At 37.1% G+C, this 16756-nt stretch overlaps 1 protein-coding gene across 5 annotated transcripts in view; it reads left to right on the top strand.

The window, feature by feature from the left end:
- Positions 1 to 16756, top strand: part of CFAP91 (cilia and flagella associated protein 91) — a 108833-nt gene that overhangs the window by 32827 nt on the left and 59250 nt on the right. For all 5 annotated transcript variants that reach the window (XM_041752845.1, XM_041752853.1, XM_041752827.1 and 2 more), the window contains 2 exons: positions 2463 to 2644; positions 13293 to 13470. In XM_041752845.1, coding sequence (XP_041608779.1) covers positions 2463 to 2644; positions 13293 to 13470 — 360 coding nt within the window. The remainder of the gene's footprint in view (positions 1 to 2462; positions 2645 to 13292; positions 13471 to 16756) is intronic.

Genomic DNA, 16756 nt, shown 5'->3' with positions numbered 1-16756 from the left:
TGGCACAACAATAAAATAATACTCTGTATATTTGTGTGTAGAAAAATAAATGTGGATAAAAATACAGCAAGGTTCAGGGATAATTCAAGGATATATTCTAGGATATACATAGAGGGTACTGATAAAGGTGGATAAAGGAGGAAAAGATATTGAAGGAAACAAACTTTAAAAGAAAAAAAGCACTGCTCGGTTGCCTGGCTAGCTCAGTTAGTAGAGCATGCAACTCTTGATTTTGGGGTTGTGAGTTCAAGCCCCACATTGAGTATAGAGATTGTTTAAAACAAAATCTTTGTTTATTTTTTAGATTTAAAAAAAATTTAAGTAGTTAACATTTAGTGTATTATTAGTTTCAAGGGTAGAATTTAGTGATTCATCAGTTGCTTTACAACACCCAGTGCTCATTACATCAAGTGCCCTCCTTAATGCCTATCATCCAGTTACCCCATCCCCTCACCCAACTCCCCTCCAGCAACCTTCAGTTTATTCCCTTTAGTTAAGAGTCTTTTATGATTTCCCTCTCTGTTTTATCTTATTTTTCCTTCCCTTCCCCTATGTTCCCCTATGTTTTATTTCTTAAATTCCACATATGAGTGAAATCATATGGTATTTGTCTTTCTCTGACCTATTTCACTTAGTATAATACACTCTAGTTCCATCTGTATCATTGCAAATGGCAAGATGTCATTCTTTTTGATGGTCGAGTAATATTCCATTGGATATATGTGCCACATCCTTGTCCATTCATCAGTCAATGGACATCTAAAAATATAATCTTAAAAAAGAAAAAAACCCCACTAGAACATTAAAGCATATGTGCTATCATACTTGTTATAAAAATTATGTTTAAGAGTAGACATAGGTTTAAGTGAATTAATCTAAATTTTTTCTGTACTTAAAAATAGCCAGAATTAAAAAAAAGAACCAAAGATGAAAATATGAATTGAAGTTGATGCCTAATAACCTAAGGTGCAACCATTGTTTTTAAATGGGCCATTAAAATTTTTTTTGTAAGTTTTTACTCTTACACATTAGACTTTATGAATGTGTTTGCATATATCTCTGTACACTTGTCCAATTATTTCCTAGGATAAATTCCTATGAGTACAGTGGCTGGGGCAAAAAAGTATTTTAAAGGTCAGATATATATTGTTAAGTTACCTGTTAGGTTATATCTATTTGTATTTCAATCAACAGTTTATGTGAATGCCTGTTTTCATCACAACTTCATCAATCCTGGGTATTTTCAATCTTTTAAATCTTTGCTTATGTGATGTAATAAAACAGAATCTTTATGTTTTATTTTACTTTTCTTTGGTTACTAGTTATGGTCATTTTTTCATATGTTAGAAATTTTCATTTTTGTGACTTGTTCTTTACTCATTTTTCTGTTAGTATTTAACTGTCATTGATTTACAAGGGCTTTTTGTATAGAAAGACTATTTAACTCTTATCATATATGTTGCAGAACCTATTTCTAAGTGTGCCATTCATACTTTAAATTTATGATACTTTGAGGTATAAAAGTTTCAACTTAACCTTAGTTCTACTGATCATTTTCTTTTGTAGCCAGAGAGGCTTTTGAGCCATGCTGAAAAAGACTTGCACTCAAAGGGGGTATATTTACTTACGTTTCCTATTAATACTTTTATAGTCTCATTTTTATATTAAATACCTTGAAATATCTGGAATTAATTTTTGTCCAAGGGATGAGGTAACTTTTCTATAGCTAACCAAGTAATCTTAGCATTAATTATTGAGTCATCTATCTAGAAAGACCCTTATCTTTTTAAAAAACCAGAAAGCATCTCTTCTCTTTTCTCTGCTCCTGAATTTCTAGAGGGAAACAATTAAAATCAGTTGTGTAACTAAAAGCAGAGAAAAAAGAAACCAGGAAGTAGCAATTCTAAACAGGTTCAGAAGTAACTCTGTGACATCCTAGAATCTACCTCTTACGGTTCTATACTACAGTCCTGCCCAGTGATACACAGATAAATAGCTGCTTTTGTGAGTAGACCTGGGCTTCTGTATCCCCTCGGGTGTTTGGCAGAGGTGAGACTAACAAGGCAGTTCTCTCTCTCTCTCTCTCTTTTTTTTTTTTAATTTTTATTTATGATAGTCACAGAGAGAGAGGCAGAGACATAGGCAGAGGGAGAAGCAGGCTCCATGCACCGGGAGCCTGACGTGGGACTCGATCCCGGGTCTCCAGGATCGCGCCCTGGGCCAAAGGCAGGTGCTAAACCGCTGCACCATCCAGGGATCCCCCAAGGCAGTTCTCTAAAGATAATTGGGCATAATCCTGGTTACACTGTATTCATGAATCTGTGCATGTTTAAAGGGGGAATGGGCTTATTAAAGCTAAGGACTTAAAAAAAAATAAAGCTAAGGACTTATTTCTACTTGACTATGTAGTATTCTGAGTGACTGGATCAGGTTTTAATTTTTAAAATCATTTTCCCTTTTAGGACACAGGCATATACTTTTCTCCCTATTTCTGCTAAATACCCACCCGTACTTTCGAAGCATACTGTGGGTACCCAGACTGATTATCGGGATGCTGAAGTTCAAACTGATCCGTATTCTCCAGAATATGTAGTATGTCAGGATTCAATCCCTGAGCTCTTGACCCTGGCTACTCTTACTTGGGGTGAGTTGGTAATTGTCTTGGATATTTGCAGATGTCCGTCCTGATCACCTTGCATACTGTTGAGTTCCTGGAAATGATGTGCTCAGAGGCAACTGTGGTATAAATGTTGCTATTTAAAATGTTTTGCTCAACAGAGCTACTTCTTAGATTCATACTTCTGCTGATACTTTTTTTCAAAAAGAGGTACCCTTTTCACTTAAAGGAGGGTTATTGTACTTTATCCCTGAAGCTGAAGTTCTATTTCAGCTTAATTTTGTGGTTATTTGGTGACAACTCACCTTCTTCCTTTCACTGTTTTTCCTAGCGAATCAATTCCTTTTCATTGAGCAATTCTTACTCTTTTACACATAAATCTTTTTTGAATGTATAATACTGAATGTATATTCCACCATATGTAACAATATTGTCTTACTTTGCCCAAAGTATCTTGCAATTTATCAAATCTCTCTTACATACCCTATTGGATGATTTGGATGATTTCTTTTGCTATTATTTCGGAAATGCTAATATGGTTCTGACTCAGAAATTCACTCTTAGAATGCAATAAAATCTGACTGAGGCCTATATTATGTGAAATTAGAAAAATTAATCAGAAAAGGGGTTTTCAGAAATAACAGCTTCTTGAACTCACTTGATTTTAGCTGGGAAACTGAGAACCAGAGACGCCAATTCCTCCCAGGTGTTGGAGGTAGTTGGTACAATGTAATGGCTTTTATTAAAATGAGATGACTTTTGTTTCCCATTTGTGATGGTTTGCTGTGGTCAAGTCTGCATCACAGGCAATGAAGATATACATATCTGAACTCTAGTTTGATTCTCATTTCCTGGCTCACCTTAATGAATTCAGATGAAGCATTCTTGCCATCCATACTTGAAATCAGTGGCTCTACTTTCACTAGATGACGGATTAAAAATATGCTGAAACTTTTCCCTTCTGCTCTGAATACACTAATGTGTATATTAGTGTATATATATGTGAATATACATATATTCATATATTGGTTATGGGTATATTAGTGTGAGTTGGTAATTGTCTTGAATATTTGCAGATGTCTCTCCTGATAACCATGTGAGCTATTGAGAGGAGAAAGAGAGAGAGAGAGAGAGAGAGAGAGAGAGAGAGAGAGAGAGAGAGAGAGAATGTGTGTATACACACTGATACACACATAACTACACTTTTAAAAAAAGGAAGAAAATTTCCATAGTTTTGAAGTGGAGATTTCTTCCTAAAATAAAGAAATAGCTGGGAACCTATGATGATGAGTAGGGGTTGTGACTGGTAGTGAACCAGATCTGAGTTACCTGCCTGAATTAGAGGAAGCAGGACTTTTCTCCTACCCACAGGTGGGACTAAAGCTCAGCGCCTGCCAGCACAGAGGTTGAGGTATCAGTAAAAACCACTGTGAGTCAGGCCTGCTCCTTCATTTGTGAGGCCTTGCCTCGGAGTCTAAATGGAGTCCTATAAACTATATGTATAGATGTTTAAAAATTATAAATGAAGTTAATATCTGTTAAGTAAAATATGTGTGTATTTTTCACAAATATATCTTAAAATGAATTGAAAGGACAAGTTTAAATTGAAAATTCTTAGGTTCTTTGGGACTCTTTGGTAGAATGGGGCAGCAGGGGAGAGGCTGCCTGTGACTTGCTTTTTTCTTTGGCTGTGTTCCACATCATGAGGGGTCTGTCATGTACGCATGTGATTACCTCACCTTATTTTTCTAGTCTCTGTGTACATATCCCTGTAAACAGCCGCCACTTGGCTACCCCTTGGGTTTAAGGGTAAACAAACAGCAGGATATAGTCTGCCCTTGGGAGTCTGAATTCTGGGAAATGGTCCTTGTAAATTTTGGAAGGAGGCTTGGGCCATTTGTTCAAGGAATTCCAGGATCTTTAAAAGAGTAGAGTAGTTCCAGATGGGCAGTCTGTTAACTCGTCATCCTCAGGGCTCTAGAGAATGAGGCTGCGGAGCTGTTCCTCTTGCCAAGTAAGAGTGTTACTACCCAAGGTGATTGTGAGAGGAATCTTCGGATGATCTTAACCCAAGAATCACAAGGCATCTAAGGAACACAGACACTAGGAGTGATCGACAAAAAGTTCAAAAACGGTGTGTGTGGGGGAGCAGAGAATAAATTCCTAAGCAAACAGAGCACATGGAGCAATCTCAAAGGGACTTAGGAAGTACTTTTTATATCCTCCAAGAGATCAAGGACAGTAGAGCATGAAAACAAGAAGGGGAGCTATGAAAAAGAACCAATTGCAATCCCTGGGAAGGAAAACTATGAAATTTGAAATAAAATGAACTCAGTAATAAACTAAGTAGAGCTGAAGAACAAATTAGTGAAATGAAAGATTAAATGAACAAGTATTCCAGAATGTAATGTGCAAAGGTAGAACAAGATAAAAAAAGTAAGAGCCACGGGGGATAGGATTATAGGATCTGATAGTAGAGAGAACAGTGGAGAAGCAATGCAAGAAAAGATAATGGCTAAAAAAAAAAATAATAAAAAAATTTTAAAAAGAAGGAAAAAAAAGATAATGGCTGAGAATTTCCTAAAACTAAAGAAAGATATGAGTCCATAGTTTGAAAGATTTCTTTGAAGACCAAACAAGATAAAAAAAAAATTCATACCTACTAATAGAGGAAAAAAGAAAAAACTGCAGAAGCTTTTGGAGACAAGTCAGATTACCTAAAAAGAGACAAAAACCAAATTGACATTTCATAGAATTATTTTTAAAGTGTGGGAAAATAATAGCAAACCTAGAATTCTTTTACCAGCCAAACTGTTATTCAGGAGTGAAGGTGAAATAAACAAAGACTTTTCATAGGATAAGACATTTTATAGGATCTACCTTATAGGATATTGTATTGATTAAATAAACTCATTTATGTAATGTACTTAGACCAGTGCCTAGCATGTAAATAAGCATCTTGTAAATGTTAGCTATTAATCTGAATAAAGGAAGATGAAAGCATATATTTCAGTAAGAAGAAAAATGATCTCAAAAGGAAGAAGCAGGGTTTAAGAACATGATGAGCAAAAAAAGAGAAAAATATATAATTAAAATTGTTAGGTGTTGATTTTCTAAAGATGATATTTTTTAAAAAAGATTTTACTTATTTGAGAGAGAGAGTGCACAAGTGTGAGGGAGGGGCTGAGGGAGAAGCAGACTCCCTGCAGAGCTGGGAGCCTGTTGTGGGTTTCATCCTGGGAACCCGCGGAGGATCATGACCAGAGCCAAAGGCAGATGCTTAACTGATTGAGCTATCAAGGCACCTCTAAAGATGATAATTTTTGAAAAAAGAAGCAAGTACTAAAACTCTAGATCAGGACTGGCACACTATGGTCATGGAAAACTACATGAAGCCAAAATTTCAATGACGCTAACGAGGTTTTATTGGAACACAGACACACTCATTTGTTTATATGCTATCTGCTTGCTTTTGTTTTTTTTTGTTTTTTTGTTTTTTGGAAAAAATTCTAATGTTAATTCCAGTATAATTAACATTCAATGTTATATTAATTTCAGTTGTACAATATAGTGATTCAACAGTTCTGTACATTACTCAATGCTCACCACAGTAAGTGTATTCTTTAATCCTTATCACCCATTTCCTCCATTCCTTCCCTCTAATAACTTCTCTATTATTAGGAGCCTATTTTTTTCTTTTTTCTTTGTTGTTTTTTTTTGTTTCTTAAATTCCATATAGAGTGAAATCATATGGTATTTGTTTTTCTCTGACTGATTTCGCTTAGCATATCCTCTCTAGCTCTATCCATATTGTTGCAAATGGCACAATTTCATTCTTGTTTATGGCTGAATAATATTCCTATATATATTCATTCATCAGTCCATGGACACTTGGGTTGCTTCCACAATTTGCCTATTATAAATAATGCTGTTATAAACATAAGGGTACATATATCTTTTGAAATTAGTGTTAGCTTTTGTATTCTTCGGGTAAATACCCAGTAGTGGAATTACTGGATTATATGGTAATTCTGGTTTTCATTTTTTTTGAGGAACCTACATACTGTCTTCCACAGTGGCTGCAGAAGTTTGCATTCCCAGGGCACTTGGCTGGCTCAGTCGGAAGAGTTTCCTTAATCTATTTGCATCTTTTATTATTCTTTTTTTCTCTCCTGTTCAGCTTGATTGCTTTCCATGACTCTCTCCTCCAAGTCACTGATCTGTTCTGCTTCCTCTACTGTACTATTTTTTCCCCTCTAGTGATTTTTAACTTCAGTTATTGAGTTCCTCATCTCTGATTGGTTCTTTTTTGTGTTTTTTATCTCTTTGTTGAGTGTCTCACCAAATCTTTTGCTCTTTTCTCCATTCCAGTGAGTATGTTTATGACTATTACTTTAAATTCTCTATCAGGTATATTGCTTATCTCCGTTTCATTAGCTTCCTTGTCCAGTCCTTTCATTTGGGACATATTCTTTTGTCTCCTCATTTTGTCTAACTCTCTGTGTCTATTTCTGTGTGTTATGAAAGTCAGCTACATTCCTGACTCTTGAAAGTCATGGGCGTATGAAGAAGTGGTCCTATGGTGTCTTGCAGTACAATGTCCTCTGTTCACCAGACCTTGGCATTCACGGATGTCTCCTATGTGTGTTGTATGTGCCCTACTGTTGTGACTTAGTCATGTTTGCCTTCAGTCTAATCATCTACAACGGTTCTCTTTGCCTGTTGTGGGCAGGGTTTGGTCCCTGTGTTGTAATTTGGCCAGTCTGGGGTTGCCTTGAACTTGAGTTGAGTCAGACCAGGGGCTTGCTAGAGCTTCAGTAGCTCTGTACTGCAAGGTTTTCTCCCTGCGTTGTCCATGGCATGTGTGATTGGACTGACATGTGCAGTAATCTTCCCTTCTCCCTGGGGCAGGAATTGCTTGCAATGGTGGTGGTCCTTATTTGGGCTGCCTGCATGATGTCAGCCTTGGATGGACTAGGGTAGTTCCACAGGAGACATGAGGTAAGAGTGAGTGGTGTCAGCAATGTCTGTCAATATGCAGGGAAGTGACCTGCAGCTACTTGGGACTACTCTGCTGAGGCAACTTGGTTGGAGTGGGCAGATCCACAGAAGACTGTGGGGTAGGGCATGCTGTTAGCAAGGTTGGTGGAGATTATTCCTGCTGTTCTGGTTCTGGCAGGTGTCAGTGTATCTACACTGGGGGGTGGGGTGGGGATGTGAAATGGCTCCTGCTAGCTCCTTTGTTCCTAGAGAAGTCTCCCAAAAATCTCTGCCCCTACAGCACAGACTCTGAGATTAGTAAATAAATTTCCCTCTTGTATACCCCAAGTGTTATTCAAATTTCTGCTTCTAGGCTGAATCTCAGTGAGCCTGTCTGTTGTGCAGTCTCGTTAAGGTGAGGGCTCAGTTTCCTCTCAACCTCCTCCTTGATCCCACTGATTTTTTTAAGTTTTGGGTACTAAGCCTCACTGATTTTAAGAGATTGTGAAGCCAGGCCCCTCTGGCTTTCAAAGCCAAATGTTATGGGGATTCATCTCCCCAGTGCCTGTCCCCTGTGCCTGGGGTGCCTAGCATGGGTTCTCCTCCTGCCTGCATTCATAACATTTTTCCCTTTTGTGGATACTCCTGCAGGTCTGCTTGGCTCCCACCATGTCTCTGCCCTGCCTACCCTCCTCAATGTGGCCTCTTTTCAGCATATAGGTGTGGAAAGTCTGTTCTGTCAGTATTTGGGGTTTTATTCTGGTTATTTACACTGACAAGTGTATATCTGATTGTATTGTGGGATGAGGAGCCTAGGATCTTCCTACTCTGCCATCTCCCCATAAGTTGCTCTACATTTTTTAACATAATGATGATTAGGAGGTGCTCCTGGCATTTATCACATGGGATGGGGTTTGGGAGCCAGGCTAGTGTGGTACTAAACATCCTGTCCTGCATTCAGCAGTCCCATACAAGAAATAATTGTTTGCCCAATATGGCAGTGATGTCAGTTTGGTTGAGAAATACGGACTCAGGGATCCCTGGGTGGCGCAGCGGTTTGGCGCCTGCCTTTGGCCCAGGGCGCGATCCTGGAGACCCGGGATCGAATCCCACGTCAGGCTCCCGGTGCATGGAGCCTGCTTCTCCCTCTGCCTGTATCTCTGCCTCTCTCTCTCTCTCTGTGTGACTATCATAAATAAATAAAAATTAAAAAGAAAAAAAAAAGAGAAATACGGACTCAGTGCAATTAAGAGGAAAATATTGAGGTATAAAGATTAGAAATGAGAAGCAAAACTATTTATGATGTACTCATTTAGAAAATCAACCAAAATTACAAATTATCAGAACTAAGAACCTGAGTTCAAGATGCCTGATTGTGGAATTGATATGCAATATTTAATTAGAAATATTTGAAAACATTATATTCTTAATAGCAACAAATAACAACCTATGAAAATCACTTAACAAAAACATGTGCATAGCATTATGGAGAAAAATATAAAGAGTTTCTTAAGCATATGAACAAAGATTTGATTAAAAAAAAAAGAGGCATTCTGTTTTTATAAATGGAAGACTCATGCTTTAGTGCATATTATTTTTCCTCTAAACATTTTATACCTTCAAGAAATTCTAATCCAAATTCCTGCTGTGCCTATGTAGATCACTATCTGTCCTCTTCTCTTCCCAGAAATCACACAAAAGCAACAAGCACAACAGAACTTCCACAAATTACACTTTCAGTGAAACTAAAAAAAAAAAAAAAAGAAATCTGTAAACTACTACTAACTTGTTAGGACTACAAAAAGCAACTGAGAGGGATGCCTGGGTGGTTCAGTGGTTAAGCATCTGCCTTTGGCTCAGGTCATAATCCCCAGGTCCTGGGATTGAGTCCTGTGTCAGGCTCCCCATAGGGAGCCTGCTTCTGTCTCTGTCTCTGTGTCTCTACCTTTCTCTCTGTGTCTCTCATGAATAAATAAATAAAATCTTAAAAAAAAAAAAAAGCAACTGAGATTACACAGAAACTATGTGAGAGGAAGAAAACATGAGCTGTAGGAGAGCACCAGGGGAATCTCAGAAGGCTTGAGCAAAATTATACTTCTTGAGCAAGTTTGGCAATATCCAGAAAAATTTTAAGTCGTTATATTTTATGATCTAGCTGCTAGACTTAAGATCTTCTAAGAATCCTAGAGAAATTCGCATATGGACATAATGACCAGTACAAGGATGTTTGTTGTAGCATTACTATGTGTAATAAAAAAACTGAAGCAATCTAAAACATTAGTTTTTAGAAGTTAGCTTAAATTGTGGTAGAGTCCTACAATGGCAGAATGAAATTAGAACTCTCTGTATCAGTGTGACAAGTGTCCCCAAAACTAAGTTGAGTAAAAAAGTTGCAGAATGATACAGTAAAGTGTCATGGATATAGATATTAAATAAAAGACAATATTATATTTTTACTTATGTATAGTTCATTTTTCCCAACTTTATTGAGATATATAATTCACATATTACCTAAGGTTAAGGCATACCATGTGATGATTTTATAAACATATATTTTGCAAAATGATTACCACAATAATATTAGTTAACACATCCATCACCTCACATAATACCATTTTTTTTGTTATGTGTGGTGAGAACATTTAAAATCTATTCTCTTGTTACCTTTCAAGTATGCAATACAGAATTGTTAACTGTAGTCATTATGCTGTATATTAGCTATCCAGAACTTATTCATCACTTAACTGAAATTTTGTACCCTTTCACAACTTCTACCCATTTCTCCCACCTCCTCACTCCTGACAGCCATCAGTCTACTCTCTATGAATTCAGTTTTTTAAAATTCCAGACATAAGTGAGATCATACAATATTTACCTTTTTGTTTATTTATTTATTTTTCAATATTGACCTTTTTATGTGTGGCTTATTTTACTTAGCACAATGCCCTCAAGTTTCATTCATGTTGTCACAAATGTCAGGATTTCCTTTTTGTATGGCTGAATATTGTATATTTTAAATTACATATAATGAAATTTATCACACATTAATAAGCATAAAATTTTATTATGTCAAAAAATTTTATATCACATTAATTATATTCAATATAATATGTTAATTATATTTAGTATGTTATATAGGAATTGTATACATATATATCTTTTTTTATACATTGTCAATGAACAATGAAGTTGTTTCCATGTCTTGACTACTGTAAATAATGCTGCAGGGAGCATGGGAAAATCAGATATCTCTTTGAGATAGTAATTTCATTTCCTTCAGATATATACCCAGAAGTGGAATTGCTGAATCATATAGTACCTTTATTCTTGATTTTTTTGGGGAACTTCCATATTGTTTTTCGTAGTGGCTGTATGAATTACATTCCCACCAACAGTGTACTAGGGTTCCTTTTTCTCCATATCCTTGCCAGCATTTGTTATCTCTTGTCTTTTTGAAAACAAATATCCTAACAGGTGTGAAGTGATATTTCATTGTGTTTTTCTTTTGTAGTTCTCTGATAATTAGTGATATTGGGCACCTACCATGTACTACTGGCCATTTGTATATCTTCTTTGGAAAAATGTCTATTCAGGTCCTTTGTCCATTTTTTAATTGCATTATTTTGGTTTTGTTACTGATTTGTAGGAGTTCCTAATATAGTTAGGATATTAACCCTTATCAGATACATGGTTTGAAAATATTTTCTCCCATTCCACAGGTTGTCATTTAATTTTGTTGCTCATTTTTTCCACTGTGCAGAAGCTTTTTGGTTTTATGTGGTCCCATTTTTAATTTCTGCTTTTGTTTGTGCTTTTGGTATCATATCCAAAAAAATCATTGCCAAGACCAATATCAAGAAGCTTTCTTTCTATGTCGTCTTCTAGGAGTTTTACATTTAAGTATTTAATCCATTACAAATTAATTTTTATGATTAGTGTAAGATTGAGGTTCAGTTTCACTCTTGTACATGTGAATATCCAATTTTTCCAGCCCCATTTATTGAAGAGATATCTTTCCTCCATTGAGAATTCTCGGCTTCCTTGTCAATACTAGTTGACTATATTTGGGTTTATTTCTGAGCACTTGATTCTGTTTCATTGGTCTATGTGTTATTTATGCCAGTACTATATTGTTTTGATGACTGTAGCTTTGTAATATAGATTGAAACCAGAAAGTGTGATGCCTTCAGCTTTGTTCTTCTTTTTCTTTTATTTTTTAAAAGATTTTATTTATTTATTCGTGGGAGACACAGAGAGGCAGACACAAAAGCAGAGAAAGAAGCAGGCTCCCTGCAGGCAGCCTGATGTGAGACTCTATCCAAGGACCCTGGGATCAGGCCCTGAGTCAAAGGCAGATACTCAACCACTGAGCCAACCAGGCACCCCTTGTTCTTCTTTTTCAAGATTGCTTTGGCTCTCTGGGGTTTTTTTATAGTTCCATATGAATTTTACAATTGATTTTTCTGTTTCTGTAAACTAATGTCATTAGGATCTTGCTAGGGGTTGTATTGAATCTGTGGATGGCCTTGGGTAGTATGTATATTTTAATAAATTATTTCTTCCAATCTGTGAACATGGAATGTTTTTCCATTTACTTTTGTCATCTTCAGTTTCTTTCATCAAGATATTTTATAGTTTTTTGTGTATAGATCTTTTATGTCCTTGGTTAAATTTATTTCTATTACATTATTATTATCATTTAAGATTTTATTTGAGAAAGAGAGAGGGAACACACAAGCAGGGTGGAATGGGGCAGAGGGAGAAGCAGGCTCCCTGCTGAATAGGAGCCCAATGTGGGGCTCACTCCCAGAACTCTAAGATCATGACCTGAGCTGATGGCAGACGCTTAACCAATTGAGCCAACCAGGCGCCTCCCTATTTCATTACTTTTGATTCTTGTATAAATAGAACTGTTTTCTTTATTTGTTTTTTAGGTAGTTCATTGTTTATATTTAAGAATGCAACTGATTTTTATCTGTTGACTTTGTATCCTACAACTTTACTGAATTTATTTGTTCTGTTTTTGATAGTCTTTATAGTTATCTATATATAAGATCATGTTATCTGCAAACAGCGACCATTTTACCTCTTCCTTTTCAATTTGGTTGGCTTTATTTCTTCTTTGCCTGATTGCTCTGGTAGGGTTTCTAGTACTATCTTGAATAGGAGTGATAAGAGTAGGCTCTTGTTTTATCCCTGATCTTAAAGAAAAAGCTTTCAACCCCACTGTTGAGTGTGAAATTAGCCGTGGGTTTGAATATAGAGTTCATTTCTGTTTTATTTCTCTAATGGAGAGGGAGTATAGAGTAGTAGATAAGACCACAAGAGTCAGATTGCCATGTTCAAATCCTGATTTCTATTTGCTTACCATCTATGACCTTTGTAAGCTACTTTGATATTTCCTTGCATTTAAAAATGTGGATTTGTCTAATACAGGGCATTCCAAGGTATGATTATTCAGTAATATTCTTCAAACTGTCTAGCATCTTATATGCAACTAAAATGTCTTCTGGCCAAATAACTAACAAGAGGTAATACAGGACACAGAGAAGCTGTGAGGCACATCATGAGGATATTTCTTAATGTCATTTCATCCTTCATAACCCTTGAAGTTATAGAGGACAGGAGCTGAAAGAACGTAAACGGTACATGAATTTATCCATGTGTTTCTAAAGTGCTTTGCTTCATCATCCAGGTCGAGGGCTCCCAGCTGGACAAGCTGAAGTTGAGATGATAGAACGTGCCCGGGAGAAACGTGCTTGGGAAGCCACTCTTCCCTGTCTGAGTGACACCTCCCAGTTTGAGAAGAGGAGGAGGATGATGAATGCAATGGAAAGGAAGGAGTGGGCCTTCAGAGAGCAGGAGATTGAAAAGTAAGTTCTAGATTACTGAGACATCTGCACCTGTGCTGGTGGAGTAATATAAATATTTTTTATCTGTAAAGCATTTTCCCAAATGTATGGGTTTAAAGGCAGCTCTCTACCTGTAGAGTTAGGAAGTTGGATTTCTGGTTCTTTTGGGAATAATAGTTCTACAATTTTCTCTCTAACAACATAAAAATGTATATTGCCCTCTTTGTATGTAAAGTTAAGCATGGAACCCAGATTTGAATAATTTCTCAAAGCATCTGTGATTCTTCTCTTTCCTTTTTTCTTTATTTTTATTTTTATTTTTATTTTTTAAGATTTTATTTATTTATTCAAGACAGACACACAGAGAGAGAGGCAGAGACAGAGGCAGAGGGAGAAGCAGGCTCCATGTAGGGAGCCCGATGTGGGACTCAATCCCGGGTTTCCAGGATCAGGCCCTGGGCTGAAGGCGGTGCCAAACTGCTGGGCCATCAGGGCTGCCCCCCTTTTTTCTTTATTTTTTATACTTTTTTAAATATTTTATTTATTTATTCATGAGAGACAGAGAGAGAGAGAGAGAGAGAGAGAGGCAGAGGGAGAAGCAGGCTCCATGCAGGGAGCCCAACGTGGGACTCAATCCTGGGTCTCCAGGATCACACCCCGGGCTGAAGGCAGCACTAAACTGCTGAGCCACTGGGGCTCCCCTTTTTTCTTTAAAGAAAAATCTAATCTATCATAGAATCCCACTGGAATGCCTTTTTCTTTTTAAGACTTTAAAAATTTATTTGACAAAGCACAAGCAGGGGGGAGCAGCAGAAGGAACTGCAGTGGGAAAGGAAGAAGCAGGCTCTCCACTCAGCAGGGAGCCTGACATGGGGCTCAGTCTCAGGACCCCGGAATCATGACCTGAGCTGAAGCCAAGATGCTCACCTACCTGACTGAGCCACCCAAGCACCCCTGAAATGTCTTTCTTTTAAAAAATTTTTAATTTAAACTTTAGTTAGCTAACATATAATGCAGTATTGGTTTCAGGATTAGAATTCATTGGTTCATTACTTTCATATAACACCCAAGTGCTCATCACAACAAGTGCCCTCCTTAATACCCATCACTCATCTAGCCCATCCCTCACCAACCTCCCTGCATCAACCCTCAGTTTGTTCTCTATTGATAAGAGTCTCATGGTTTGCTTCCCTCTCTTTTATCCCCTTCCCATATGTTCATCTGTTTTGTTTCTTAAATTCTACTTATGAGTGAAATCATATGGTATTTGTCTCTCAGACTGACTTATTTTGCTTATCATAATACACTCTAGTTCCATCCACTTTGTTACAAATGGCAATATTTCAATCTTTTTTTATTTATGTTATTTTTTATTTATTATTTATTAATTTTTTATCTTTTTGATGGCCCAATAATATTCCATCGTATGTATGTGTGGAGATATGCACACACACATGCACATACTACATCTTCTTTATCCATTCATCAGTCTTTCAAACTGACCCTTTCTGTTCATTCCCAGTGCACCTCTGCCTGGACCGTGGCCCTCTTTATATCCCTCAGCCTCCTAGCTAATCATCTTAGTCCCTTTGATACTGAATTCACAGTCAGGACATCCTGGGTTCTAGCTACAGTTAATGGGAGCATTTTCTATTTAAAAGACAAATTGTGGAATTCCTCAATTAAGAGATGAACTCACAGTGCATAAATAACAATATGCTTAGGTACTTCTGGTTTTCAATCATTTTAATATATTTTCAGTAATAAAGCTGTCCTTAGAATGTGTGGAAATGATGAAAACCCCAAAATTACAACTCCCTAACAATAAAGAAACATGGGATGTTTTTCCATTTACTTTTGTCATCTTCAGTTTCTTTCATCAAGATGTTTTATAGTTTTTAGTGTACTAAAAAGAAAGGGAAGTTGTTGAGGTTTTCCTTTGTTCTATGCTGCACTGAGGCACTTTATTGCCCATAGCAATGCTACACCTGTCAGTGTACTTACACAAAAGAAAGCTAAGAACCAAGACAGAGACTTAGCATGGTTCTGAATTCAAAGTATGTTTATCTTTTTACAACACCTTCTATTAACCCTAAGTCCAGACTGTGTGATGTTTTGGTAAAAGCTTGCAATTAAAGAATGCAAAGTAGGTATCAGAAAATTAAATTTATTGCTGCAATTTCGAGAGGTATATTCTTATCAGAAGGGCACTAGGAACATTTATAATGTTTCTGGCTAGTTCTGTTTGAGATGGGTGGAGATTTGGGAAAATTACTGAGAGAAAGTAGCCTTTGAGCTGGGTGTTGAAGGGTGAGTAAAAAGCCATCAGGTAGATAGTATTAGTGATGATGATGATGTTCATAGAGCATGTTATAGTTGTAGAAGCTTACTATGTGCTGGAGCCATGTTCCAAGCCAGTGGTTCTCAAATTGTGGTCCACAAACTAGCAGCATCGGTATTTCCTGGGAATTTGTTAGAGATCCAGATATTTGGGCACCATCCCAGACCTACTGAGTCAAGTGGTGGACTCCAAATTATCTGAGGCATGCTCAGGTTTGGGAACTACTGTTCTACCATTAACCCATTTAATGCTCACAACCTTATGGGATAGGTACTATTATGTCCGTTATATGGCTGAAGAAATTGAGGTAAGTGATGAACTTGAGAATGAACCTAGAATTTCTAACTCCAGAGAGAAAGGTGACAATTGGTTTTTGGCTTATTTTTAAAAACACCTGTTTTTCCATATTCACTTTTCACTACTTCTCCACCTTCTCCTGTAAGTCCACTTTGAGAAGCTCCACCAGTATGATGGACTGTCTCTAGTCCTTTGAGTTGAACTTTCCTCTGCCAAGGCCTCACTTTTCCTTGTCTATGTTGCAAATCTCAATCCTTGTTTATCTTCAAGACTACAGAGGTAATAGTTCCTGTAAGGGATCCTTCTCCACCTTCCTGGATCTATTGGGAATAGCACTAACCATAGTTGCCCTGTTCTTTTTTTCTCCCATGGTGTTCATTCTTTTGGTCTGGTATTTATCTCTTTGTTTTATAAAGTGCTAGTTGGGGGATCCCTGGGTGGCTCAGCGGTTTAGTGCCTGCCTTCGGCCCAGAGCGTGATCCTGGAGTCCCAGGATCAATTCCCACGTCGGGCTCCCTACATGGAGCCTGCTTCTCCCTCTGCCTGTGTCTCTGCATCTCTCGTTCTCTGTGTCTCTCATGAATAAATAAATAAAATCTTTAAAAAAATGCTAGTTGATATGCCTGCTCCAATAGAACAGTGCTTCTTGAGAGAAGGTGTTTGATCTTG

The sequence above is a fragment of the Vulpes lagopus genome, chromosome 1 (genome assembly GCF_018345385.1).
Source record: "Vulpes lagopus strain Blue_001 chromosome 1, ASM1834538v1, whole genome shotgun sequence".
Classification (NCBI taxonomy): domain Eukaryota; kingdom Metazoa; phylum Chordata; class Mammalia; order Carnivora; family Canidae; genus Vulpes; species Vulpes lagopus.
This window is presented reverse-complemented; position numbering and strand designations above follow the sequence as displayed.